Source organism: Schistocerca gregaria, chromosome 1, assembly GCF_023897955.1.
Source record: "Schistocerca gregaria isolate iqSchGreg1 chromosome 1, iqSchGreg1.2, whole genome shotgun sequence".
Taxonomy (NCBI): Eukaryota; Metazoa; Arthropoda; class Insecta; order Orthoptera; family Acrididae; genus Schistocerca; species Schistocerca gregaria.
The window spans coordinates 179,485,894-179,512,269 of NC_064920.1; the positions used below are offsets into that span (position 1 = coordinate 179,485,894).

A 26,376-nucleotide genomic window follows, 5' to 3' on the forward strand; every position below is an offset into this window, starting at 1 on the left:
AACGTGGTGTGAGAACATTGGTCGTAAGAAGAACCCGACAGAAGGACAGCTAATGTTAAGCCTTGTCAAAGATAATCGTTTCCAAACCTAACAGCAGTGGCAGCCATCAGTTAATACAGTTCCATATCTAATAGTTTGTGCGCCAAGACTGCGAAGGAAACTGGATGTAATGGATATCTGGAGTTGGGCACCTTGCAAAAAGCCCCTGCTCACAGAGACACACGAAGCTGCACGTGTTCAGTGGGCGAAACAATACAGAAAATGGAGGCTTCACGAGACATTTAACCTGCAGTGAATGCTGTTGTTCAAACAAGGGCTGGTTCTGTGATAGTAAGGGGCTGTTTTCTTATCATGACATGCGCCGACTCATTTAGGTTACGAGGACATGACATATTTGAGCCGTGTGTGGCTCGTGTTTGAGGCATATCTCATTTGACATCCTGTTTTTACTGCACTACCACCTCGCTATGTTAATTTCATTTACTGGTGTCACTTAGTTGCCGCCTTGCCTGCCCTTAAGCGTCAGCAGCGGCGCTTATCGATATAAGCCATAGCGTATTATCTTCGCTGACTGCTATTACTTCCCGGTGTCGTGTTTTTGGGGTTAGTTCGGATCTGCTAGTGAGTTGAGAGGCGCTAGCACTGCAGTTCGCATCTGCCAGTGAGTTGGGAGGCGCTAGCAGTGCAGTTCGGACCTGGCAGTGTTTGACTTACGACGCAGCAGAAGTTGAGTCGGAGCGCGGCTGCAGTGAGGTCCGGACAGCCAAGACTCGCCCGACGGTTGCCGATAGATACACCTGAGTGCGGACGACCTTGGTTGGTCGTCGGTCGGTCGTCTTGTCGGACGACGTGTATGTTGGCCGGCGATCGCTTATGGGTGCCGACTCGTGATTCGTCCTTGTTATTGCACAGTCGCTGCCTTTAGTATTATCTAATCCTTCGTGCAAGTGTTCGTGAAACTGTGTGTGAACTGCTACCTCTGAAGAAACTTTATTACCGGCCAGTGTTCGACAGAATATCCGAAATAAGATGGCAATAGATAATCACTTTAGAGTACAACATCAATTCTGAGGAAAACAGCACACCACTTCTGGGCTGTGGTTGCCTGACTGACATATCTGAAGATTCCGGTGAAGATATCAAGAGAAGATACTGACAGGGTATAACACCATAAATTGACGACACTACCCGACTGGGGTATCAAACAGATTTTCAAAGAATTGTGTCAATAGGCAATCACAACATAATACAATCCACCTTCTTAGTTGTGGAATCAGTAGAAACGATTAGCGGTGTTAAAATGTATTGATGTACAGTTGTGATCTCTCAAAATCAATATCGTATATCAATCCACAATATATAAGAAAACTTCTGAGTACACTACAGAGAATCTTTAGAGATGGATTCCCTAAACTAATGTACGTTCGTTGGGCCTATACTTTGGTAACAACTTCCTTCAGTAACGTAACACCACAGTTTTATTTATGCCGTTAGTGTTGAAAACAGTAGGCAACCTGTACGCGTACGTTATATGCAACAAAATTAATCTGAGACCGACACATTGGATAAATATATATTTTTTTTCTTTTCAGGAGATGTCCACCTCCGCCTCAATTCAGCACCCAAAAAAAAAACTCACAACGTTGTAATTCCAAGTCGGCAAATCACAAATTCACAAATAACTGCCCTACTTATAACTTCCGTTCAAATGAATGCCAGTAAAGATACTAGTGGGACTCTCAGCGCATAGACGCACGAAATACACTCCTGGAAATTGAAATAAGAACACCGTGAATTCATTGTCCCAGGAAGGGGAAACTTTATTGACACATTCCTGTGGTCAGATACATCACATGATCACACTGACAGAACCACAGGCACATAGACACAGGCAACAGAGCACGCACAATGTCGGCACTAGTACAGTGTATATCCACCTTTCGCAGCAATGCAGGCTGCTATTCTCCCATGGAGAATCGTAGAGATGCTGGATGTAGTCCTGTGGAACGGCTTGCCATGCCATTTCCACCTGGCGCCTCAGTTGGACCAGCGTTCGTGCTGGATGTGCAGACCGCGTGAGACGACGCTTCATCCAGTCCCAAACATGCTCAATGGGGGACAGATCCGGAGATCTTGCTGGCCAGGGTAGTTGACTTACACCTTCTAGAGCACGTTGGGTGGCACGGGATACATGCGGACGTGTATTGTCCTGTTGGAACAGCAAGTTCCCTTGCCGGTCTAGGAATGGTAGAACGATGGGTTCGATGACGGTTTGGATGTACCGTGCACTATTCAGTGTCCCCTCGACGATCACCAGAGGCGTACGGCCAGTGTAGGAGATCGCTCCCCACACCATGATGCCGGGTGTTGGCCCTGTGTGCCTCGGTAGTATGCAGTCCTGATTGTGGCGCTCACCTGCACGGCGCCAAACACCCATACGACCATCATTGGCACCAAGGCAGAAGCGACTCGCATCGCTGAAGACGACACGTCTCCATTCGTCCCTTCATTCACGCCTGTCGCGACACCACTGGAGGCGGTCTGCACGATGTTGGGGCGTGAGCGGAAGACGGCCTAATGGTGTGCGGGACCGTAGCCCAGCTTCATGGAGACGGTTGCGAATGGTCCTCGCCGATACCCCAGGAGCAACAGTGTCCCTAATTTGCTGGGAAGTGGCGGTGCGGTCCCCTACGGCACTGCGTAGGATCCTAGGGTCTTGGCGTGCATCCGTACGTCGCTGCGGTCCGGTCCCAAGTCGACGGGCACGTGCACCTTCCGCCGACCACTGGCGACAACATCGATGTACTGTGGAGACCTCACGCCCCACGTGTTGAGCAATTCGGCGGTACGTCCACCCGGCCTCCCGCATGCCCACTATACGCCCTGCACATACGGTTCACGTCCACGCTGTCGCGGCATGCTACCAGTGTTAAAGACTGCGATGGAGCTCCGTATGCCAGGGCAAACTGGCTGACACTGACGGCGGCGGTGCACAAATGCTGCATAGCTAGCGCCATTCGACGGCCAACACCGCAGTTCCTGGTGTGTCCGCTGCGCCGTGCGTGTGCTCATTGCTTGTACAGCCCTCTCGTAGTGTCCGGAGCAAGTATGGTGGGTCTGCATCGGTGTCAATGTGTTCTTTTTTCCATTTCCAGGAGTGTATTACGTACCCGAGTATTGCAACCTTTAAGTCATGTTTGCTTACGATAAAACAATCCTATGACTGCGCCCTGTATTTGAAGAAGATTAATATAAAAAGGTTGCTACAGAAGAATGCTGAAGATTAGATGGGTAGATCACATAACTAATGAGGAGGTACTGAATAGGATTGGGGAGAAGAGGAGCTGCAGCAGCAAGTCGTATAACCCTAGCTTACTTATTTGTTAGATAGTTTAATTAATTTCTTTGCGTGTTTTTGGGTACTTGCATTGTTTAATTCATATATTTCGGGCGTATTATAGTATTTGAGGGTTGTAGCATCGCGCCTTAGTACCTGAATAGTGCAAATTCGCGTAGTCGTCTGTCTTCTGTTTTTGTTGTGAACGGCCAGTGTCAGTTGGCCAGTCAGTGTGCTCCCTGCCGCCGTTGGATAAGCAGCTGCAGCAGCAAGTCGTATAACCCTAGCTTACTTATTTGTTAGATAGTTTAATTAATTTCTTTGCGTGTTTTTGGGTACTTGCATTGTTTAATTCATATATTTCGGGCGTATTATAGTATTTGAGGGTTGTAGCATCGCGCCTTAGTACATGAATAGTGCAAATTCGCGTAGTCGTCTGTCTTCTGTTTTTGTTGTGAACGGCCAGTGTCAGTTGGCCAGTCAGTGTGCTCCCTGCCGCCGTTGGATAAGCAGCTGCAGCAGCAAGTCGTATAACCCTAGCTTACTTATTTGTTAGATAGTTTAATTAATTTCTTTGCGTATTTTTGGGTACTTGCATTGTTTAATTCATATATTTCGGGCGTATTATAGTATTTGACAGTTGTAGCATCGCGCTTTAGTGTTTACTTCGTAGATTCTTATTTAAATTGCGTGTGAGTTTCGTATAGGAGCTGCAATTTCGAGTTTTAGTTACTGTAATCGTAAATTCAGCAGATTGTAGCGCAGTCGTTAGGCATTTGTACATGTTAGTTGATACATTCTTTGCATGTGCCGCTTGCGTTATCTAGGCACGGACTCGTGTTTCGGTAACTGTTGTTAAACATCGATTAGAATGGACAGGGACTGCGATTGCTGTGTTCGGATGAGGGCTGACTTGGCATCCCTTCGCTCACAGCTGCAATCTGCGTTGACTTCGGTCGCGCAGCTTGAGGCTGTTGCCAATGGGCACCACTGTGGGGAGCCGGACTCGGGTATCACGGGAATGTCAACCTCGTCCCGTCTGTCCCCAGATTGGTCCGCCGCTGTGGTTGCCCCGGTTGCTGCCCGCAGTGGGGCTGAGCCCTCGCCTGTGGTTGATTGGGAGGTCGTTCCAAGGCGTGGCAGGCAGCGAAAGGCGTTCCCGGAGGCTGATCAGAAAGCCTCCCCGGTGCGTCTGACAAACCGGTTTCAGGCACTGTCTCTGGCTGAGCCAGATGCAGCCGCCTGCCCTGTTTCAGAGGATCATTCTCAGCCTTCAAGGTCCGGGCAATCGCAGAGGGTGGGCTTACTGGTAGTCGGGAGCTCCAATGTTAGGCGCGTAATGGGGCCCCTTAGGTATACGGCGGTTCAGGAGGGGAAGAAATCCAGTGTGCACTCTGTGTGCATTCCGGGAGGAATCATTCCTGATGTGGAAAGGGTCCTTCCAGATGCCATGAAGAGCACAGGGTGCAGCCAGCTGCAGGTGGTGGCACATGTCGGCACTAATGACGTGTGTCGCTTTGGATCTGAGGAAATTCTCTCTGGATTCCAGCGGCTATCTGATTTGGTGAAGGCTGCCGGCCTTGCTTACGATATGAAGGCAGAGCTCACCATCTGCAGCATCGTTGACAGAACCGACTGCGGACCTTTGGTGCAGAGCCGGGTGGAGGGTCTGAATCAGAGGCTCAGACGGTTTTGCGACCGTATTGGCTGCAGATTCCTAGACTTGCGCCACAGGGTGGTGGGGTTTCGGGTTCCGCTGAATAGGTCAGGAGTTCACTACACTCAGCTGGCGGCTACACGGGTAGCGGAGGCTGTGTGGCGTGGACTGGGCGGTTTTTTTAGGTTAGAAGGCCTCGGGAAAGTGCGGGATGGGCTGCAATGTCAAAGGGTGCTTGGCAATTACAGGACGCGCTTGGATCAAGGAACAGTCGGAATTATAGTTGTAAATTGTTGTAGTTGCGCTGGAAATGTCCCTGAGCTTCAAGCGCTAATAGAAAGCACAGAAGCTGATATCGTTATAGGTACAGAAAGCTAGCTAAAGCCTGAAATAAGTTCTGCAGAGATTTTTACGAAGTCTCAGACGGTGTTCAGGAAAGATAGATTAGGCAGAATTGGTGGTGGAGTGTTGGTGTCTGTCAGTAGTGGTTTATCTTGTAGTGAAGTCGAAGTAGATACTCCGTGAGAATTGGTGTGGGTGGAGGTTATACTTAACAGCCGAATTAAGTTAATAATTGGCTCCTTCTACTGACCCCCAGACTCCGATGATACAGCTGCGGAACAGTTCAGAGAAAGTTTGAGTCTCGTAACAAATAAATACCCCACTCATACGGTTATAGTTGGTGGGGACTTCAACCTACCCTCGGTATGTTGGCAAAAATACTTGTTCAAAACCGGTGGTAGGCAGAAAACATCTTCCGAGATTGTCCTAAATGCTTTCTCCGAAAATTATTTCGAGCAGTTAGTCCACGAACCCACGCGAATTGTGAATGGTTGCGAAAACACACTTGACCTCTTAGCCACAAACAATCCAGAGCTGATAGAGAGCATCATGACTGATACAGGGATTAGTGATCACAAGGTCATTGTAGCTAGGCTCAATACCATTTCTTCCAAATCCATCAGAAACAAACGCAAAATAATTTTATTTAAAAAAGCGGATAAAGTGCCACTAGAAGCCTTCCTAAAAGACAGTTTCCATTCCTTCCGAACTGACTATGCGAATGTATACGAGAAGTGGCTCAAATTCAAAGATATAGTAGCAACAGCAATTGAGATATTCATACCTCATAAATTGGTAAGAGATGGAACGGATCCCCCGTGGTACACAAAAAAGGTCCGAACGCTGTTGCAGAGGCAACGGAAAAAGCATGCGAAGTTCAGAAGAACGCGAAATCCTGAAGATGGGCTAAAATTTACAGACGCGCGAAATTTGGCACGTACTTCGATGCGAGATGCCTTTAATAGGTTCCACAACGAAACATTTTCTCGAAATTTGGTAGAAAATCCGAAGAAATTCTGGTCGTATGTAAAGTACACAAGCGGCAAGACGCAGTCAATACCTTCGCTGCGCAGTGCCGATGGTACTGTTATCGACGACTGTGCCGCTAAAGCGGAGTTATTGAACTCAGTTTTCCGAAATTCCTTCACCAGGGAAGACGAATGGAATATTCCAGAATTTGAAACACGAACATCTGCTAGCATGAGTTTCTTAGAAGTAGATACCTTAGGGGTTGCGAAGCAACTCAAATCGCTTGATACGGGCAAGTCTTCAGGTCCAGATTGTATACCGATTAGGTTCCTTTCAGATTACGCTGATACTATAGCTCCCTACTTAGCACTCATATACAACCGCTCGCTCACCGATAGATCTGTACCTACAGATTGGAAAATTGCGCAGGTCGCACCAGTGTTCAAGAAGGGTAGTAGGAGTAATCCATTTAACTACAGACCTATATCATTGACGTCGGTTTGCAGTAGGGTTTTGGAGCATATACTCTATTCAAACATTATGAATCACCTCGAAGGGAACGATCTATTGACACGTAATCATCATGGCTTTAGAAAACATCGCTCTTATGCAACGCAGCTAGCTCTATATTCGCACGAAGTAATGGCCGCTATCGACAGGGAATCTCAAGTTGATTCCGTATTTCTAGATTTCCGGAAAGCTTTTGACACCGTTCCTCACAAGCGACTTCTAATCAAGCTGCGGAGCTATGGGGTATCGTCTCAGTTGTGCGACTGGATTCGTGATTTCCTGTCAGGAAGGTCGCAGTTCGTAGTAATAGACGGCAAATCATCGAGTAAAACTGAAGTGATATCAGGTGTTCCCCAGGGAAGCGTCCTGGGGCCTCTACTGTTCCTGATCTATATAAATGACCTGGGTGATAATCTGAGCAGTTCTCTTAGACTGTTCGCAGATGATGCTGTAATTTACCGTCTAGTAAGGTCATCCGAAGACCAGTATCAGCTGCAAAGCGATTTAGAAAAGATTGCTATATGGTGTGTCAGGTGGCAGTTGACGCTAAATAACGAAAAGTGTGAGATGAGTTCCAAAAGAAATCCGTTGGAATTCGATTACTCGATAAATAGTACAATTCTCAAGGCTGTCAATTCAACTAAGTACCTGGGTGTTAAAATTACGAACAACTTCAGTTGGAAGGACCACATAGATAATATTGTCGGGAAGGCGACCCAAAGGTTGCGTTTCATTGGCAGGACACTTAGAAAATGCAACAAGTCCACTAAAGAGACAGCTTACACTACAGTCGTTCGTCCTCTGTTAGAATATTGCTGCGCGGTGTGGGATCCTTACCAGGTGGGATTGACGGAGGACATCGAGAGGGTGCAAAGAAGGGCAGCTCGTTTTGTATTATCGCGTTATAGGGGAGAGAGTGTGGCAGATACGATACACGAGTTGGGATGGAAGTCATTACAGCATAGACGTTTTTCGTCGCGGCGAGACCTTTTTACGAAATTTCAGTCACCAACTTTCTCTTCCGAATGCGAAAATATTTTGTTGAGCCCAACCTACATAGGTAGGAATGATCATCAAAATAAAATAAGAGAAATCAGAGCTCGAACAGAAAGGTTTACGTGTTCGTTTTTCCCGCTCGCTGTTCGGGAGTGGAATAGTAGAGAGATAGTATGATTGTGGTTCGATGAACCCTCTGCCAAGCACTTAAATGTGAATTGCAGAGTAGTCATGTAGATGTAGATGTAGATGTAGGAGTTTGTGGCACAACTTGACTAGAAGAAGGGACCGGTTGGTAGGACATGTTCTGAGGCATCAAGGGATCACCAATTTAGTGTTGGAGGGCAGCGTGGAGGGTAAAAATCGTAGAGGGAGACCAAGAGATGAATACACTAAACAGATTCAGAAGGATATAGGCCGCAGAAGGTACTGGGAGATGAAGAAGCTTGCACAGGATAGAGCAGCATGGAGAGCTGCATCAAACCAGTCTCAGGACTGAAGACCACAACAACAACAATATAAAAAGGTATTTCTTTAGATAATAAAAGAAATCGTTATTTCCATTACATTGTTAAATCAACGTTAAAGAAAATTAACGACACAAAAACGCCTATTTGCGATCAGCTGATCTGATAGACAAATGACTACTGTTGCCTATTGTTTCGATGTGGTAAAATATATCTTTTTTACCAGAGGCAGTTAACCTCTCTGACAGCTTAAACTTTATATCGTAACTATCAAAATTCAATCTTATGCTTTTCTTTTCACTTTAGAGAAAAACGTTACTAAATATTTCTCTTCAGAAGTATTTTGTGTTATTATTTCTGCATTTAAAATGCTCAGAGACATTGACACAAGAATATAAGTAGTATTAACTAACTACACAATAAGTTCGGACACCAGTGGAACTTTGATTTTAATTTAACGATGAACGTTAATTTATTGCCCTTCAGGAACGTTACACAATATTTCAGTCTTTTATGTTTCAACAATTTCAGCTGTTATATAATCTCTTGCTGGAAAAGATTTTTAAAACGCACTATTTTCGGTATTGAGTAATAAATCAAAAATAAAGAAAAACAAATCACTAAGCTCCACCGCCACTTTTCTCCCTCTATGAAATAATGTACAAGGCTCAATCTCTTCAGGCGTTGGACTTTCGCGCTTACTATCACCCTTTTTAAAATATCTATTACCAGCAATGTAGAATAAGAACTTTTCCTTAGTACATATGGTACTTGTTCACTTTACTTACTATCCAATAGTAATGTCATCACCTTAAGTGCTCACAGTTATTGAACTCGCAATTGCTTATATCAGTATGAAATGGGAAGAACAACCATAACAATAGTATAAATTCTTTAGGTGAAATGACCAGGATTTAATCACACAATCGTTTACACTCTCCACAGGGGTTAGTAGTCACAACCACCAACAAATGTACCATACATATACCGACATCAATCATCAAAATAAATCAATATACGACCGAGGCTTCACTTGTGCTTGTCGTCACTTTATATCAATTGATTTTACAATATATGACTACTACCCCAAAGACAACGAAAATTCAACCGAAATCACCTGCGTCACCTTTCACCCCAAACAAAATTTCTTCTGAAATTCAGATACTACACTGAACCTCTGTTCAACTTTCTTGGGCGGCTCAGTCCTTACTTTATAAACCAATTGGAAGCATCTTTCCATTTCAATCAACGTAACAGCAATCTCCGACCGAGAATTATTCCCTTTTTTACAACAAACTTTATATGGTTGTTCACTCACCTTAAGTGAAAACAATCTTCTTTAGAATTAAACGAAAACATGAGCCTTACATAAGTGATGGCAAATTTCAAGCAGTCCAATCAGGATAGAATATAAATATTATCTCGCTAATTTCCCTTTCTTTACGTATCGATGTAAATACTGTAAGTAGGCTGTTTAGGTTTTTTTATTGGTAACGCCACGTAGCGCTAAGTATGAAAATCACTGGCTGTGCTGTGTGCAGTCTGTGGCTGGTTAGCATTGTTGTAATATTCGCTATTGTACTGTTGGGCAGTTGGCTGTTAACAGCGTGTAGCGTTGCGCAGTTGGAGGTGAGCCACCAGCATATATATATATATACTCCTGGAAATTGAAATAAGAACACCGTAAATTCGTTGTCCCAGGAAGGAGAAACTTTATTGACACATTCCTGGGGTCAGATACATCACATGATCACACTGACAGAACCACAGGAACATAGACACAGGCAACAGAGCATGCACAATGTCGTCACTAGTACAGTGTATATCCACTTTTCGCAGCAATGCAGGCTGCCATTCTCCCATGGAGACGATCGTAGAGATGCTGGATGTAGTCCTGTGGAACGGCTTGCCATGCTATTTCCACTTGGCGCCTCGGTTGGACCAGCGTTCGTGCTGGACGTGCAGACCGCGTGAGACGACGCTTCATCCAGTCCCAAACATGCTCAATGGGGGACAGATCCGGAGATCTTGCTGGCCAGGGTAGTTGACTTACACCTTCTAGAGCACGTTGGGTGGCACGGGATACATGCGGACGTGCATTGTCCTGTTGGAACAGCAAGTTCCCTTGCCGGTCTAGGAATGGTAGAACGATGGGTTCGATGACGGTTTGGATGTACCGTGCACTATTCAGTGTCCCCTCGACGATCACCAGAGGTGTACGGCCAGTGTAGGAGATCGCTCCCCACACCATGATGCCGGGTGTTGGCCCTGTGTTCCTCGGTCGTATGCAGTCCTGATTGAGGCGCTCACCTGCACGGCGCCAAACACGCATACGACCATTATTGGCACCAAGGCAGAAGCGACTCTCATCGCTGAAGACGACACGTCTCCATTCGTCCCTCCATTCACGCCTGTCGCGACACCACTGGAGGCGGTCTGCACGATGTTGGGGCGTGAGCGGAAGACGACCTAACGGTGTGCGGGACCGTAGCGCAGCTTCATGGAGACGGTTGCGAATGGTCCTCGCCGATATCCCAGGAGCAACAGTGTCCCTAATTTGCTGGGAAGTGGCAGTGCAGTCCCCTAGGGCACTGCGTAGGATCCTACGGTCTTGGCGTGCATCCGTGCGTCGCTGTGGTCCGGTCCCAGGTCGACGGGCACGTGCACCTTCCGCCGACCACTGGCGACAACATCGATGTACTGTGGAGACCTCACGCCCCACGTGTTGAGCAATTCGGCGGTACGTCCACCCGGCCTCCCGCATGCCCACTATACGCCCTCGCTCAAAGTCCGTCAACTGCACATACGGTTCACGTCCACGCTGTCGCGGCATGCTACCAGTGTTAAAGACTGCGATGGAGCTCCGTATGCCACGGCAAACTGGCTGACACTGACGGCGGCGCTGCACAAATGCTGCGCACCTAGCGCCATTCGACGGCCAACACCGCGGTTCCTGGTGTGTCCGATGTGCCGTGCGTGTGATCATTGCTTGTACAGCCCTCTCGCAGTGTCCGGAGCAAGTATGGTGGGTCTGACACACCGGTGTCAATGTGTTCTTTTTTCCATTTCCAGGAGTGTATATATATACTTTTGAACACTATTAAGGCAAATACATTTTTTTGTTCTTTATCAAAATCTTTCATTTTGCTAACTATGCCTATCAGTAGTTAGTGACTTCAGTAGTTAGAATCTTTTATTTAGCTGGCAGTATTGGCGCTCGCTGTATTGCAATAGTTAGAGTAACGAAGATTTTTGTGAGGTAAGTGATTTATGAAAGGTATAGGTTATTGTTAGTCAGGGCTATTCTTTTGTAGGGATTATTAAAAGTAAGATTGCGTTGCGCTAAAACTATTGTGTGTCAGTTTAGTGTTGATCAGAATAAGTAAAGAGAGTAATGTCTGAGTACGTTCAGTTTTGCTCAGCTGTTTGAAAAGCAAATAATGTAAGAGGTTTATCAGCACAGTCATTCATAAATTTTCCTAAAAGGACGTTTCAATAAGTAACTCAGATCACAAATTCTCCTGCTGCAAGATATAATATTAATTAAGCGTCAAACGCCGAACTAGTGTCATAACCATGAACAAACGACGAACTCTGTGTCTACTTCAGACCTACTTCGGACATACTGCTAAAATTCTTATTCTTTTACATAATTGTTGTTTTAAATGATTTAGTCTTCTTTGACCTTATGTATTCTTTTTTCTTTAGACGCCAGGTCGCTGTTGTACTGCGATCGGTAGACAACCCCACCACTTTATATATTTATTATCCAACCACATTGCATATTTTGAAGCTACGTACATCTTGTGCTGATAAAAGATGAGCGAATTTTTAGTCAGGGGTAGCACATGTGTAGCTTGTGATGTCGACTGCTCAGTTATTTTAGTGCTTTCTCCTTGCTGATGTGTGGCAGTCGGTGGGTTGGCGGGGAGCTGCGACGAAATCTCCGGGGGACGTAGTTTAGACAGGCCCGCTGACGGTCTCTACGCTGCGTTGAGGTTTGTGGGGCTGTTCCCATTGCTACGAGGTCCGCGGCTCACTGACTCTGGACACGAAAGTTGAGTTTGGATTTAATTTATCAGCAAGTCAAGACTGTTCACATTCTGCCATCTGGTTCTCGTTGTTGGCTGTTGGGACGTCCCCGGGAGCAACAAAGTGTGTGTTCGAGTTGGCGAAGATTTAGCCACTGTCCGGTGGAGTCTAAGTGTATTTGGTTATTTTCAACTGAAGTGCATAAGCGGAATTTTCTGCCTTGTGGCCGTTAACGTTCCAGTTACCTGCCCCGGCCGTTGTCGTAAATTCGGGCAGTGTCCTTTCCTCACCATGTTGTCGCTGTCCGGCACGGTGTGTAGTTTGACAGCTTAATGTATGCTTGGTTGTGGGCGTCCATGTCTTTTACGTTTTGCTTTGAACTTCCGTTTGTGTGTTGGTCGAGTGGAGCGCAAATTACCCTGTCGGTGGGCCCGTTGACTGTCTGTTGGTTGGGTTGTCGTCTGATCGAGAATGGTTGGGCCGACAGCCTGTCTCACCGAAGTGATCGTTAGTATTTCAAGTGCTGGCCGACCCTTGAAACGTCTGAGTGCCGTTAGCTGTACTGCCTTTTCTTATTTTCTGTTGTGTGTATTTGTATGGCTCATAGCCCACAGTTTTGAATTAAAGATGAATTGTTTCTAGTGGTGTTTTAAGTCATGGGCCTTCAGCCGCTTTAAAATTAAAATTCCTTGCTTGTCAAGTGTTAGATCTTTTGGGCCTTTAGCCTGATTAATATATTGTTGAAAGATAAAGCCTAGGGCCTTATGCCTACTAAAAATTATTTTAGTTGTGTTTTAAGTCATGGGCTTTCAGTCGTTTTAAATTAAGGATCTTCGTCTTTCCAGCATCAGACTGATTGGAGCCTTCAGCCTATTGAAGATAAGGTCTTCTGCCTAGTGTTTTTAGTTAATTTTACCTTGAGTCATAAATCATGGGCCTTCAGACGTCTAAAATTAAGATTGTTGCTTTTCAAGTGTTAGATTTTGGGCCTGCGGCCAAATTGCAGAACTTACTTGACGTGAGGCCTTCTGCCCTTTAATTATTCTCTTTGGCGTGTGAATTTTGAGTTAATGGCTTTTAGCCATTTTTTTTTAAATTTAAGTGGCAGTGTGGCATATTCAGCCGGTAAGTATGTTCAAGAATCTGTACTGTAATGTTTGGTCAAATAAATAACGTTATATGTGTTCGAGTGTAACTGACAGCCGCTCATTTTGGCCCCTTTCCACAATTCCAACTACCTGTCCTGTCTTGCAGGTTTGGCCGAGTGTTTCAATGTTTATTCGAACATTGTGAGAGAACAGGACTGCTCAGTCTTCATCATCTTGTGAGTATTCTACGCCTGGTGCCACTTCTCCCTTCCCATTTTCCACTTCATTTCCTCAACGACCCTTGTTGAAGTCTTCTGGCAGCCATCACGTTCCAGGCTTATCGTTTCCAGCTCCTCACAGTTTATCCGCGTTCTCTCCATTGGGGATCGTCCGTCTTTTCGAGGTGTCCATTACGCTTTAGACGTTTCACCTCTATTGTGTCTCTTACTGGTTTATTGACACGCACAGCCTCTCTTACGTCGATATTAGGCAATCTGTCCAGCGTGGAGATGGGACAACTTCCCCTCCAAAGCCCCTCTCGACTGCAAGAAACATTTTTCTCTGAGGCAACCACGTATGTGTTCCGTACATAGCGAAGTTTTCAACAACTGAACGATATGTCACCCGCTTGGTCATTTTTGTTATTTTGTTATTCCAAACGACTGAGTTTATTGTGTTGTTTATGTCACCTTCGCTGATATCATAACCCACAGATACTTAAAAGACTAACATCCCCTGATCCTACCGGCTCTAACTTCCAGGTGGTATTGCAACTAGCCTTCATACATTGGGTTCCTGTCATGCTTATTGTGAGGATCGACTTTTAACTCCCAATGCATGTACTCGGCATCATCCTGGTCTCCTGCTACTATCAACTGGTCATCAGTGAAGAGAAGTGAGTACAAGATTTCATCAGTCACAGGGAGTCCCATGCTTCCACATCTGTTCCTTGAGGCTTTCAGTGCTTTTTCCACATAGATGGCGCCTGTGCTATAGCAGGCTCTGATACAATACTCAAAAATGGTGTTTTTAAGTGAATTCATTCATGGATGGTTTATATTTCTTTTAGGTTTTCTTAGCATGGCATTTGATTTTCCTACAAGTTGAATTATGTGATGATTCTACTTTAGTTCGTTTTTTTTTACTTCTTTCTCCCCCATTTCCAGTTCCCTTCCTCGAAAACATAACACAGTGACTTCTTTCATAGGGACTGGCTTGTCTATTTGATACGTTGGCTCTTTTTCTTATGAACCAATAAATTCTTGTTCGGCAATATCTGTATTTGACTGCACTGTGGAGAACAGTGCCCTACATTAAGAAAAACATGTTTTTCCAGTTTCACTGTAACACTTACGTTTTATACTTACATCACATCTGTTGGAGTTTGTGCAAACAAAGCATAGAGTATATTCTTTTCCTGCTCCTTATTATCACACATTGTAAACACTAGATATATGAAACGAAGATGACACCATAAATGTATACCCTAATAAATATACGATGTTAAAAGTTTGTTCCATATTTTGTAAAAGTAAAGAACATAGCTTGATATCAGCAAACTATTGAGATGTCTGAAATATGTATTAAACATCTTTCCCATGGGTTGAATTTGATATCAACGACTACATACTGACAGTAACGAATTTTAGCTCAAAATCTTTTCGTATAACGGATTGTTTTAAGGTTTCCAATAGTATTCCCAGTTACAGATAAGCAAACAGATTTGCTACAATTTGCTACATACTTCGACGTGTATCACCTACTCTGACTGCAGTGAAATGTTGGTCAAAGTGATGGAGTTTTGCAGTCGATTACTGCACCTGATGCAAATTCTAATGGTGGCACTGCGTGTTGTACGGGAACTATATAGCAACATTAAATGCAATGTTTAAAAAATCAGTCAGCGTCGCCCCCGTTCGTTAAAACTGGTGTCATTATTACTTTTCTAAGCAGAGGAATCGTTGGTAGGGCGGTAATGCTCTGCAAATATTCAACTGGGGAATGGTTTACCCCATTTCTTGTAAGGATAAGGCATTCTATAGCAAACGGTTTTTTCAGTTTGCTACATAGTCAAGAAGACAAATTTATGAAATATGATTTCACGCAACACTCGATTTTGTAGGAACTGCACCGTACGGAAGACACTTCACCACTCAGACAACGATTGCTGCGTGATGAAGACTCGTTTTGCGATACTTCATAATTAGACTTGGTTTCCTGGAGAGGATCGATAATTATTGCAAGGACTGTCAATCGGCCCCGAACGTAAATAAATGTAACAGTTGCACATGAGTACGCGAAGAAGCCCGTTACTGTCCATTATGCGACTGATAATAACCCAGTGCGACCAGTAACAACAATGTTATACCTGGGAGAACTGTCTGCACGAACGTGAAGGAGAATGATCACATAATACAGCTCTTAGAAAAGTCAGATGCCATGCTGAGGTTCACCGGGACAACCTAAAAACTGTAATCCATCCACGAAAGAAGTGGCTTACAAAACACTTATTCGACCCATTTTTTGTGTGCTATCCGTCAGTCTCAGAGACGTACCAGGTTATATTAATAGAGGAGACAGACAAGATGCAACGCAGAGTAGCATGCATGCAAACCTTTAGTAGATGACTGCGGATATAAATCGTCTGCCAGTCATCATATTTTCTTTCATCAAAAACTAAATATTTAATTTCTTTCTGTATGGCGTTCTAATGCCATTCCATTGCAATTCTGTTATGAGACTGCATAACAGGTGCTGAGAGTTCTTATCCTTCTGCGACACCCTTTAATTCTTAAAGACTTGTGACGATAGATAGCTAGACTACCTCTTTTTCTGCAAATAGCCTCTGCACATGTAAACTTCCTTTATACCATGAGCAAACAGCGAAGGATAAACATAGCTAACGCCACTATTCTGCCGAAATGAAGAAATTCGTGCCGATCAAAACACACCTTACCAAATGCCGGAAGAAATAGCGTCGCATTGCACTGCTAAGTGAAATGTCAAGCTATACTGATGTGGAGAACACGGTGTCAACACTCGACTTCCCAGAAACTTTGCTCAGTGGAAGAGGCGTCAAAATACGTGAACACCTGTCTCAACTTACCCGTAGATCCTCGACCGTTTCTGAAAACACGACGGTCAAATTTTGCCAGGTAGTTTTGAGGTACTTTACGTGCCCTTTACCACGCGATATCCTCAGACGAAATGATGGCTCAGTGGATACCATCGCAGTTTGTTTTTTTTTCCGTCCCGTGTCCGAAACCCGACTATTGTTTTTATTTATTTTATTTTTATTGTTTTCATTTACCTACCCTTTTCCGTAGAAGGTTACTACGCGAATGTCTTTTATGAAAATAAAGAATACAATGGCGTTAAATTAATTTTAAAATTGCATCTGGATTTCATAATAAGTGGCACAGATATATTATGTGACAAATGTGTGTATTGTATATTGCGGAGTTACAATCTTCTTAAATTCTCATATTTTGATATTTCGTTCTGATATCTATTCTTATATTTTATTGACACGTAGATTTGGTACATTCTCTTGGATGATACCGATCGTAGACACATTCGAATCCCATAAATTCCGAACACCAAAAATTGCGCGAAGGCAGGTTTGCCACAATGGTATTTATTCGTATGAGTCATAGCCGGGAAAGGAACTTCGTTAACACTGGCGAAGGTTTCACGCATTGGCAGTAACTTAGCGACAGACAGTGCACAATGGATCACTTTTCCGTAAACATGCGGTTGCAGTTGATTATTAATCAAGACACACTACAGGAATTTCACAGAAAACAATTTCAAACAGTCTTCTCATTTTTTTTTAAATTCATTCATCTGACAAATAAGTAGTAGACGAACGAGGACAACGCTGTATCATTACACACCGGAAAACATTCGTTTAGTAATCTTCTACAGACATGGGTGTAAAAATGAAAACCAAAAATAAAAGTAATAATTGAGCTTGAAACACAGGACGCAAGATTAAAAATCCGTGTCACCATTGTGTCTAAGGACACCTCACGGGAAAAGGCACATAAACTACCTGAAAATATCTCGAAAACTTTCACTGCCATTTTTTCAGGAAGCTGAGATACGTGTTTACTTACTTTGACCCCTCTTTCCCTGAGCGAAATTTCTAGGAAATCAGGTGATGGCACTTGCTGTGTTCTTCTCATGAGCAGCTACAAGAAAGACCAGGCAAAGCCGAGACATACTAAGTAATGCAGAGAGAGGCCTAGACTTGGACCACAGGTACATTGTGCACACACTCATTTTTGCATTCTGTGATCGACCCTGGCTTAGATGTTGACTCAGGCTGGCAGTGTGAAGGCATGTCTTACCTCCTTCTGTTGCTGGTTGGTTGCGTGTATGTGTGTGTGTGTGTGGGGGGGGGGGGCTGAGTTAATGTATATTTTTTATACGCATGTACTGCCAGCAGTTGCCGGCCTGACGTGCCTTCCCTAGCACTGTAGCCACAAGTGGTGGAGGCTCCCTAATGCTCAAAGGGCCACTGAGTGCGCCAATGGTAATAGAGAGCTGCAGTGAAACAGCGAGATGGCTGGAGACTGATGGATGCGGTGGTGTTAAAGAGGCCAGTTGGAGTGGTGTGAGAGCGGCATTGTATTTGTTAGGATAGATAAAGATGCAGTTGTTCACATCATTTTTACCATGCCGGCTGGTACAGCTTAACCACAAAAGAAAAACTCACAATTGCTAAAGATGGAAGCAGGAGTTATCAGTGTGAAATTTATTTATGCACTTATGCAGAGTACTTGTACGTGGCCAGGATGTACTTTGTTTAAGAAATGAACCCCAACACCTCCACGTAGTAAATGTTACACAGCAGCAGTGTATGAAATGTACCCTGCGCCTCCATAATGCGATTTAGGGATGTCTTTTGTTTGACTTGTAGTCAGTTTTTAACCTCATAATGACTTAAATAGTTTTTCAATATCCCACCATTTTTACAGGTCCACTATGCCGTTGGGTCTGACTTCACCTTCGGCAGCCTGTTGGTGACTTTGATGTGTAAGGCGTAGTAGATCATTAACTATACTAATTAAGATATCTGGTGATCAACTTGTGTCCTAAATTTTAGCCATTAAGATAAGAGTTGTGGTGTCACCGCCAGACACCACACTTGCTAGGTGGTAGCCTTTAAATCGGCCGCGGTCCGTTAGCATACGTCGGACCCGCGTGTCGCCACTATCAGTGATTGCAGACCGAGCGCCGCCACACGGCAGGTCTAGAGAGACTTCCTAGCACTCGCCCCAGTTGTACAGCCGACTTTGCTAGCGATGGTTCACTGCACTATTTGCCAGCCCATTTCTATAAATACTACGGCTAATTCACTTGGTTATTAAAAGATTCAAGAAAAAGTCAATGCTTGCCACTAGGAACAGCTACGTAAAAAATTCTCTCCACCTGCCGTTGGTGATGGTGTCTAATAGCATTATGGATGACGTAATTGCTCTCTGACTTGTGCCGACCGCTGTAGCCGAGCAGTTCTAGGCGCTTTAGTCTGGAACCGCGCGACCGCTACGGTCGTAGTTTCGAATCCTGCCTCGGGCAAGGATGTGTGTGATGTCCTTAGGTTAGTTAGATGTAAGTAGTTCTATGTTCTAGGGGACTGTTGACCTCAGATGTTAAGTCCCATAGGGATCTGAGCCATCTGAACCATATTTCTCTGGCTTGTGCATTTTTTTCTTCATTTAAATGAAATGTCGCAGTCCGTGCAGCATTTCCAATAATGGTATTATTGATATCACAGAACCGTTGCCAGCCTGCACTACAGATTCCACGCACGGAAGAGGTTACACGTCTCTTTGAGTCGTTATGAGTTCCATCATTTGAAAAGGAGAAAAGTTGCGACTCATCGGACCACTCTACAAGCCTTACGTCAATTATTGTCTAAGATTTGTGTTGTTTGGCCCACTGAACAAAGCCAATTTTTATATGCTAAGGTGAGCGACGGCTATTTGCAAGGCAACAGACTTCAAATGTCTATCCTGAGGTCGCTTAGCAATGTTCGCTCTGAAACTGGTCAAGTTGCATTTATATTCTTTGATAGCAGCAATTCCTGTTTGGTTTGAAAATAATAGTCATTGCCAAAGCGTGACACTCGACTCTGGCCACTGTCATCTAAGAATTTCTTTACAACCACTTTTCTTATGTCATTGTACGTTACTGTGGGTAGTACACCATTCGCTGTAGACACGTTGGTTGGTCTTCATTGAAACGCCAGCAAATCTGGCTGCTTTCTTCACGACTTGGTCAGAGGCACGATACCTCCCTTATGCCTCTCTGTCACATCCCCACGTCGACCCATCTTAATACAATGTTTGTATACAATCACTTGGCACAAGGCACTACTTTGCCACCATGATGCATGTCAGCAGTGAAGAGCGACGTGACTACCTGCTACAAGTTATACGCTATCGGCAGCACTCCAAATCGACTAATGTGCTTTTTTAATCGGATTTTTTAATTTTGAACTCTAAGTTTACGTAGAGCGTTTGAAATACAGTACCTCTTCTGTGCGACCCAACATGGCGCTCTCCTGTAGAAGTCTAGCAGGCTGCTTGCTGAGGAACTCCACAAGCTCCTTGGAGTCCTGCGTCTTCAGGCCCAGGTGTTCTCCCAGCAAAAATGACCTCGCACGCACATCCTTCGAGAAGAGTCCATCGCCTGTCGCTACTCCACTCTGGGCGATGGCTCTCCGGAATAGGCCTGCAGAAGTGAAAGCTCCCAAAAGTGATATCTTCATCAACATCTATGTCTACATCCACAACTACATCTAGAGCTACTTCCTTGTCGAAATCGACATCTGTGTTTATATCCATGTATAATATATGTTTCCTATCTGTGACTACATCTACACCTACTTGTGTGTCTACTTCTTCGTCTACATGTACACATATATTGGCATTTATAACTACATCTATGTCTACATCTGGATATAAGTCTACCTCTGCTCTTCGCGCAAAGTATTGTGCAGTGCGTGGCGGACGGTGGTTTCTACCACTGCCAGCCATCCGTTTTCTGGTTGCTTCACAAAGGAAATGGGCCAGAAATGATGTCCTGTATGCCTCTGTACAATCCCTAACATTCTTAAGCTAAATGTACTTTACAGACAGTCAGGTCTCTGTGCCGAATGAAGTTTCCCTATACTTCTTTAGTAGCTTTCTGCAGACTCTATTTTTTCAATGATTCAGAAAAGACATTTAAAGCTATCAAAATCTATTACACTCCTATTATACTAGTTTCGATTTTACATCACCATTGTATGTATTGTTTTGTATGTTAACCAGGGACCTAGAAACGACGGAGAGGCCCCGTCCCCGCCGCAGCCGCAGTGGTCCACAACCCCACGACGACTACCGCAGTCCACTTCACCCCTCCGCCGCTCCACACCGAACCCAGAGTTATTGTGCGATTCGGCCCCCGGTGGACCCCCGAGGGAACGTCTCACTCCAGACGAGTGTAACTCCTATGTTTACGTGGTAGAGTAATGGTGGTGTTCACGTACGTGGAGAACTTGTTTGCGCAGAAATCACCGACATGGTGTAATTGAGGCGTAATAAGGGGAACCAGCCAGAATTCGCCGAGGCAGATAAAAAGCCGCCTAAAAACCATCCACAGACTGTCCGGTTCACCGGACCTCGACACAAATCCGCTGGGCGGATTCGTGCCGGGGACCAGGCGCTCCTTCCCGCCCGGAAAGCCGTGCGTTAGACAGCACGACCAACCGGGCGGGCTTAAATCACCATACTTTCGATAAATATTGCAATGTAGTATGGAAGGACGGCTCGTGGTTATCTTGAGATAAAGATGAACAAGTTACTAGTTCAGCGTAAAAGTGACTCTGAACAAACCTCAGGAAAGTATAAAAGCTGTAGTTGGTCGGTCGGAGGCTCAAATGGCGTATCGTTGCCTGTACGTGTATCAACTGATCGAAGTCTGTAATGAGTGCTGATAAACAACTATGTATTCTACTTAGCTATGTGAACATGTTTATTATTTTCGGCGCTAATCAGTTCAATGGTACCGCGAAGTACAGCCATAGCCACTTTTGCGCTATAAAATGGAAGATCATAACTTGTACATCCTATGCCGATAAACTCAACTACACTGAGGGGAATGAAAACGCCTGTGGGACAAATTGATCAAAATTTCATCCTCATACGAGGTTATTTTTAGTACTTTCAATACCGAGAAAAGCTGCTCATACAGAAGAAGAATAAAGTGAGTACATGATGGTGCCCCTAACGTTTTTGGAACGTATCATATGGACACCACAACACAGCACACTCAGAGGACGTGCAAGTGCAGCCCATCAACATCCTTTGAATTTTCAGAAAAGTCAAATCATTGGCTTGACGGACATGGGAATATCTTACCGACAGATAGCATAGAAAGCTGGATGTAGTCCAATGACTGCACAAGTGGTGACGAAATGGACTCGCAACATGGACTCACAACATGGACTCACAACAGTGTGAAAGAAGAGAAGGCACCATTGCTGCAACAGGAGACCAGAAGATTGTTCAACTGGCTCTGACGAATAGACGGATGACAACAGATTAAATCCATCCAGACGTTACTGTCAAAGTCTCGATACGAACCATAGGGCACTGGCAAGTGGGTTGAGATCCAACGTTTCATGTGGAGTTTACAGCTGACATGATACCACAGTCAACAGAGACTTACATGATGTAGAGTTAATTGGGACCGTGAGTAGTACTCTGTGGTTTTCAGCAATAAGTCTCGCTTGTGCTTGCTGTGGTTAGGTCGTTGCTGATGTATCTGTAGACGACGTGGTCGACTACGCTATTGATGTGGAACTGCTGGAAACAGTATTTACCGTAAAATATCTAGGAATAATTATCCAAAGTGGAATGACCACACAGCACAAACAGTAGGAACAGTAGCTTCCACAAAGCAAGTGGCTTATAAGGCGCTTGTTTGACTGACACTTAATATGGGATCATTACCAGATAGTAGTCTTCGAAGAGACAGAGAAAAACCAACGGAAAGCGATACCATTCTTTACGGGATTTTTTAATCAGCAAGAGAGCTTTACCGTGATGCTGAATAAACGCCATTGGCGGGCGTTACAAGAAGTGTTGTGCACTGCGGAGAGGTATATTACTGAAATATCGAGAGTACACTTTCCGGCAAGAGTCACTATTACTTCTTCGTATATCCATAATTGTGTAATTATGTAATAGGCGTATTTAAACTGTTTTAGCATGTAATTATCTGAACTGTTTCTTATTTAAATTGTTTTGTTAATTAAATTGCATTGTGTATTATTGAGAAAGAGCGGGAAACCGCGCATAGATACATTTTGAGAAAGAGCGGGAAACAGCGCGCAGTAATACATCTGTAATGGTAGCAGGGATTGTCTGCACCAAAAACCATTGTTGGCGGCGAGACCGCACTTTTGTAGCATTGAGCGTTGGAAGCGAGCAGTTGCGAGTAAGATGTGAGACGAGGCAGTCGTAGCTAGCGAGACATGAGAGGAGGTCGCTGTAAGCGAGGTATGAATTAACACTTTGAAAGAAGCGGTGTGCTCGCCAGCCACTCGCTATATGTAGCGCAATGCTAGTTTTTAAGAATTTTTGTAAAGAACTATGCCCCTTGTAATTGTTTGTCAAGATCGTTCTCAGAATATAGTTATGTAATTTTGATGGAAAATTAGGTATGTAGCGCAACGCTACTTTTTAAGAATTTTTGTAAAGAACTATACCCCTTGTAATTGTTTGTCAAGATCGTTCTCAGAATATAGTTAACTTCTACCAGATTAAATGCATTAAGAATTTTCTATCCCAAAATCATTCACGTAAATGCTTTACGGAATTTATTGTTATCTTAAAAGAAAAGTCTAAACTGAGCTTCAGCTTTTATCAAATCTAAATTAACTTCAACTTAAAGAATTCCAGTCACAAAGTATTATGAAACTCCACCAGCAGCTTATAATTATGTTAAAAAGAAGTAAGTATATTCATTCCACAGTTTGCTGTAGCAGTCAGATGGCGATCCAGTATAAATAATTAAAGGTAAGAATCAGTCTTAATAATTTCAGGTAACGACTGAGGGCCACGGCGACAACACATTTTATGTTTCGTCGTAATAATCAGCAGGTAGTCTTGACAGAGCAGCAGTTAAAAGATTTTAAGAGACGCAGCGTTCAGTCAGCAAGCAAACGTTCATCCAATATTAGACGGGAAGGTTTCACTTGGCGATATCCATTCAGTACGACATTTTAGTGAATCTACTGTGGATATGAATATACTGACTTTGATAATAGTGTGAATAAGTTACTGTTAAGTGGCGCAACGCATATACTAAAGTGTATAACTTTTATTCACAGGTCATCGGCAATTCTGTTTGCTTTATTGATTCGGCGTTGAAAAGTGTTTGTTCAGTGTTGAATCCGCTTTGAACAGTGATATATTTTGTTGCGTGTGATGATTATAGACAATGTCCCGCAGAATAATTACTCGTTCTCAAACTGATAAAACTGTACAAAATACTGACGAGAGATTCTTTTCTGGAATAGGCAGTAATAATACGTGTGAAAACCCTGATTCTGAAACGTTAGGTGAACAGACATTTAATAACTGTAACAATATGGAAGCGTTTAACGAGCAAGTAACTTCAGAAATGCCCACAGACAATGAAACGGTAGTGCAAAATAATTTGGCATTAAATGCAACAGACGGTACACAGTCACAAATTCCGCATAGTAGACATAACAGTTTCAGTAACGAAACCACTACAATGCAGTCAGACAGGGAGACTCCATTAAGCACTGATTTAGATTCAAACGGTACACAGCTACACAACCTGCGTAGCAGATCCAACAGTTCTCATGACCAAAATTCCGAAATTACTGAAAACGTGACGCAGTCACAATCATCTGAGGATGTTCAAATGAACACAGATCTACAGCCTTTAACAACGAATACAAATACACACAGAAGTCAATCCGAAACGGATCCAATAATGGCATTTTTGCTACAAATGAGACAAGACATGAATCAAAACTTTAACAGAGGGTCACAAGAATTAGAAAAAAGGTCACAAGATCTAAAAAACGAAATTAAGGCAGAACACGCACACACAGATCAGAAATTAGACAACATGTACCAAAATCTAAAACACGAAATCAAAGTAGAAATTCAAACAGTCGCTGAAAAACGTTCACAATCAACACAAGAATTACGCGACAAAATTCAAGAAATATCCGATAACCAAGCAACATTTGCAGTTAGTATACGGGAAACAATGACAGAAAACTTTGCTAAACAAAACGCTCAGATTGATGAACGTTTTAACAATCACACAGAAAACTGTTTGATACGTCACCGTAAACTGGTGCGATCGCAGGATAAAGAACGAAAAGAATTACTACAAACAATCACTAAACAGCGTCAGGACGACAAAAAGAAAGTGTTTGCCCAGGGCAAAACATATGTAGACAATCACATACAGTCGATCTCGGAAGAAATCGAAACGGTCAAAGAAACAAATAATGAAATACAAGACAGGCTTACAGAAATCCAAACACAGACAATCGATGTGAAAACTTCTACAGACACTGAAATCCAGAATGTTAAAGATAAATTAACAGAGGACGTTCAGACACTAACTGACAAAATAGAACACATAGAAATTAACCATGACACAGAAAATTTAAAGGCAGATTTTAAGAAAGTCACCAAAAGCAACCGTAAATTACGAAACGAACTGACAGAAAAGATCAATGAACTCACTACAAGAATAGATCTTTTAGATACTAACAATGACGAGAGATCAGACGACACTGCACCAGTCCCAGTGCAACAGAACTCTAATAGTAATAACACGCCATTGACAAATATACAACAAACTATCACAGATCTAAAATCGCGTAATGATTCATTGCATCAGCAAATAAATTCTCTACAGCAAGAGATAGCGGACGCACAAGAAACCGCCGCACATAATCATTTTCAACAGAATACACACCGTTACGAAATGCCTCAGATCCATAATACATATAATGTTGGTAGACTTCAGAGAGTAAGAGATTTTACCCAGGAAGAAAGACACCCGAATCCATATTCAAGACAATACGACAACACTTACACACACAGACATGACAGTTTTGATCACAAACATTTTCTTTCAGTTAGAAAGTTTAAAACATTTAAAAACGACAGGGCGCAAATACATCCGTTGGATTTTATCCAACAGTTCAGGGGAGCACTTCCACCATCATGGCCAGTACAACATAAGTTAGAATTTATTGTCAGTTTTCTTGAAGGAGAACCAGCACGACGAATGCGACCAATTGCTAGACAATGTTTTTCCGTAGAAGCATTTGAGGAAGCATTTTTATCAGCATATTGGTCTGACACTACACAAAACAGCACCAAAGATCGGCTACTTAGTTTGCCAAACTTTGAAAATTCTACCTTTCCAACAATCACACAATTTTTCGAGTACATGGTAGAACAGAACCAGTACCTCAACGAGCCATACAGTCAATCGGCATTAATACAGCTTTGCATTTCAAAACTGCCCAGAGCTTTGAAAGTGTCATTACTGACAGGGCAACAAAAGAACAATGTATCCGCTTTTAGAGACATCTTACAACTATTAGAAGCACACCAGGCAGACTACGCATATGTTAACAAAAATTTTTCACGACAGAACGGAAAACAAACAAACTCAGCTACTTTTGAACAAACACGATTTGGTAATAACAATCCGAGTAAACGCTTTCGCAGCGAAAATGACAACGAAAACAGGAGTAATGAAAAACATTATACTGACACGGTAAATTTATATTCAGGACAGCAACAGAATCCGAGACTTAACACGCAACCGAATAGGTCAAATTTCCATATGAATCATCGCTCAGATAATGCGACCGGGGAAGGCCATTACGCGGGTCGACCGCAAAATGAACAAAAA

The 26,376-nt window shown here is 43.5% G+C and overlaps 1 protein-coding gene across 2 annotated transcripts in view; it reads right to left on the reverse strand.

Annotated features, from left to right (window-relative positions):
* The window catches only part of LOC126285050 (esterase FE4-like), a 131,003-nt gene that overhangs the window by 60,627 nt on the left and 44,000 nt on the right, over positions 1–26,376 (reverse strand). For both annotated transcript variants that reach the window (XM_049984374.1, XM_049984378.1), the window contains exon 5: positions 19,940–20,139. In XM_049984374.1, the coding sequence (XP_049840331.1) occupies positions 19,940–20,139 (200 nt within the window). The remainder of the gene's footprint in view (positions 1–19,939; positions 20,140–26,376) is intronic.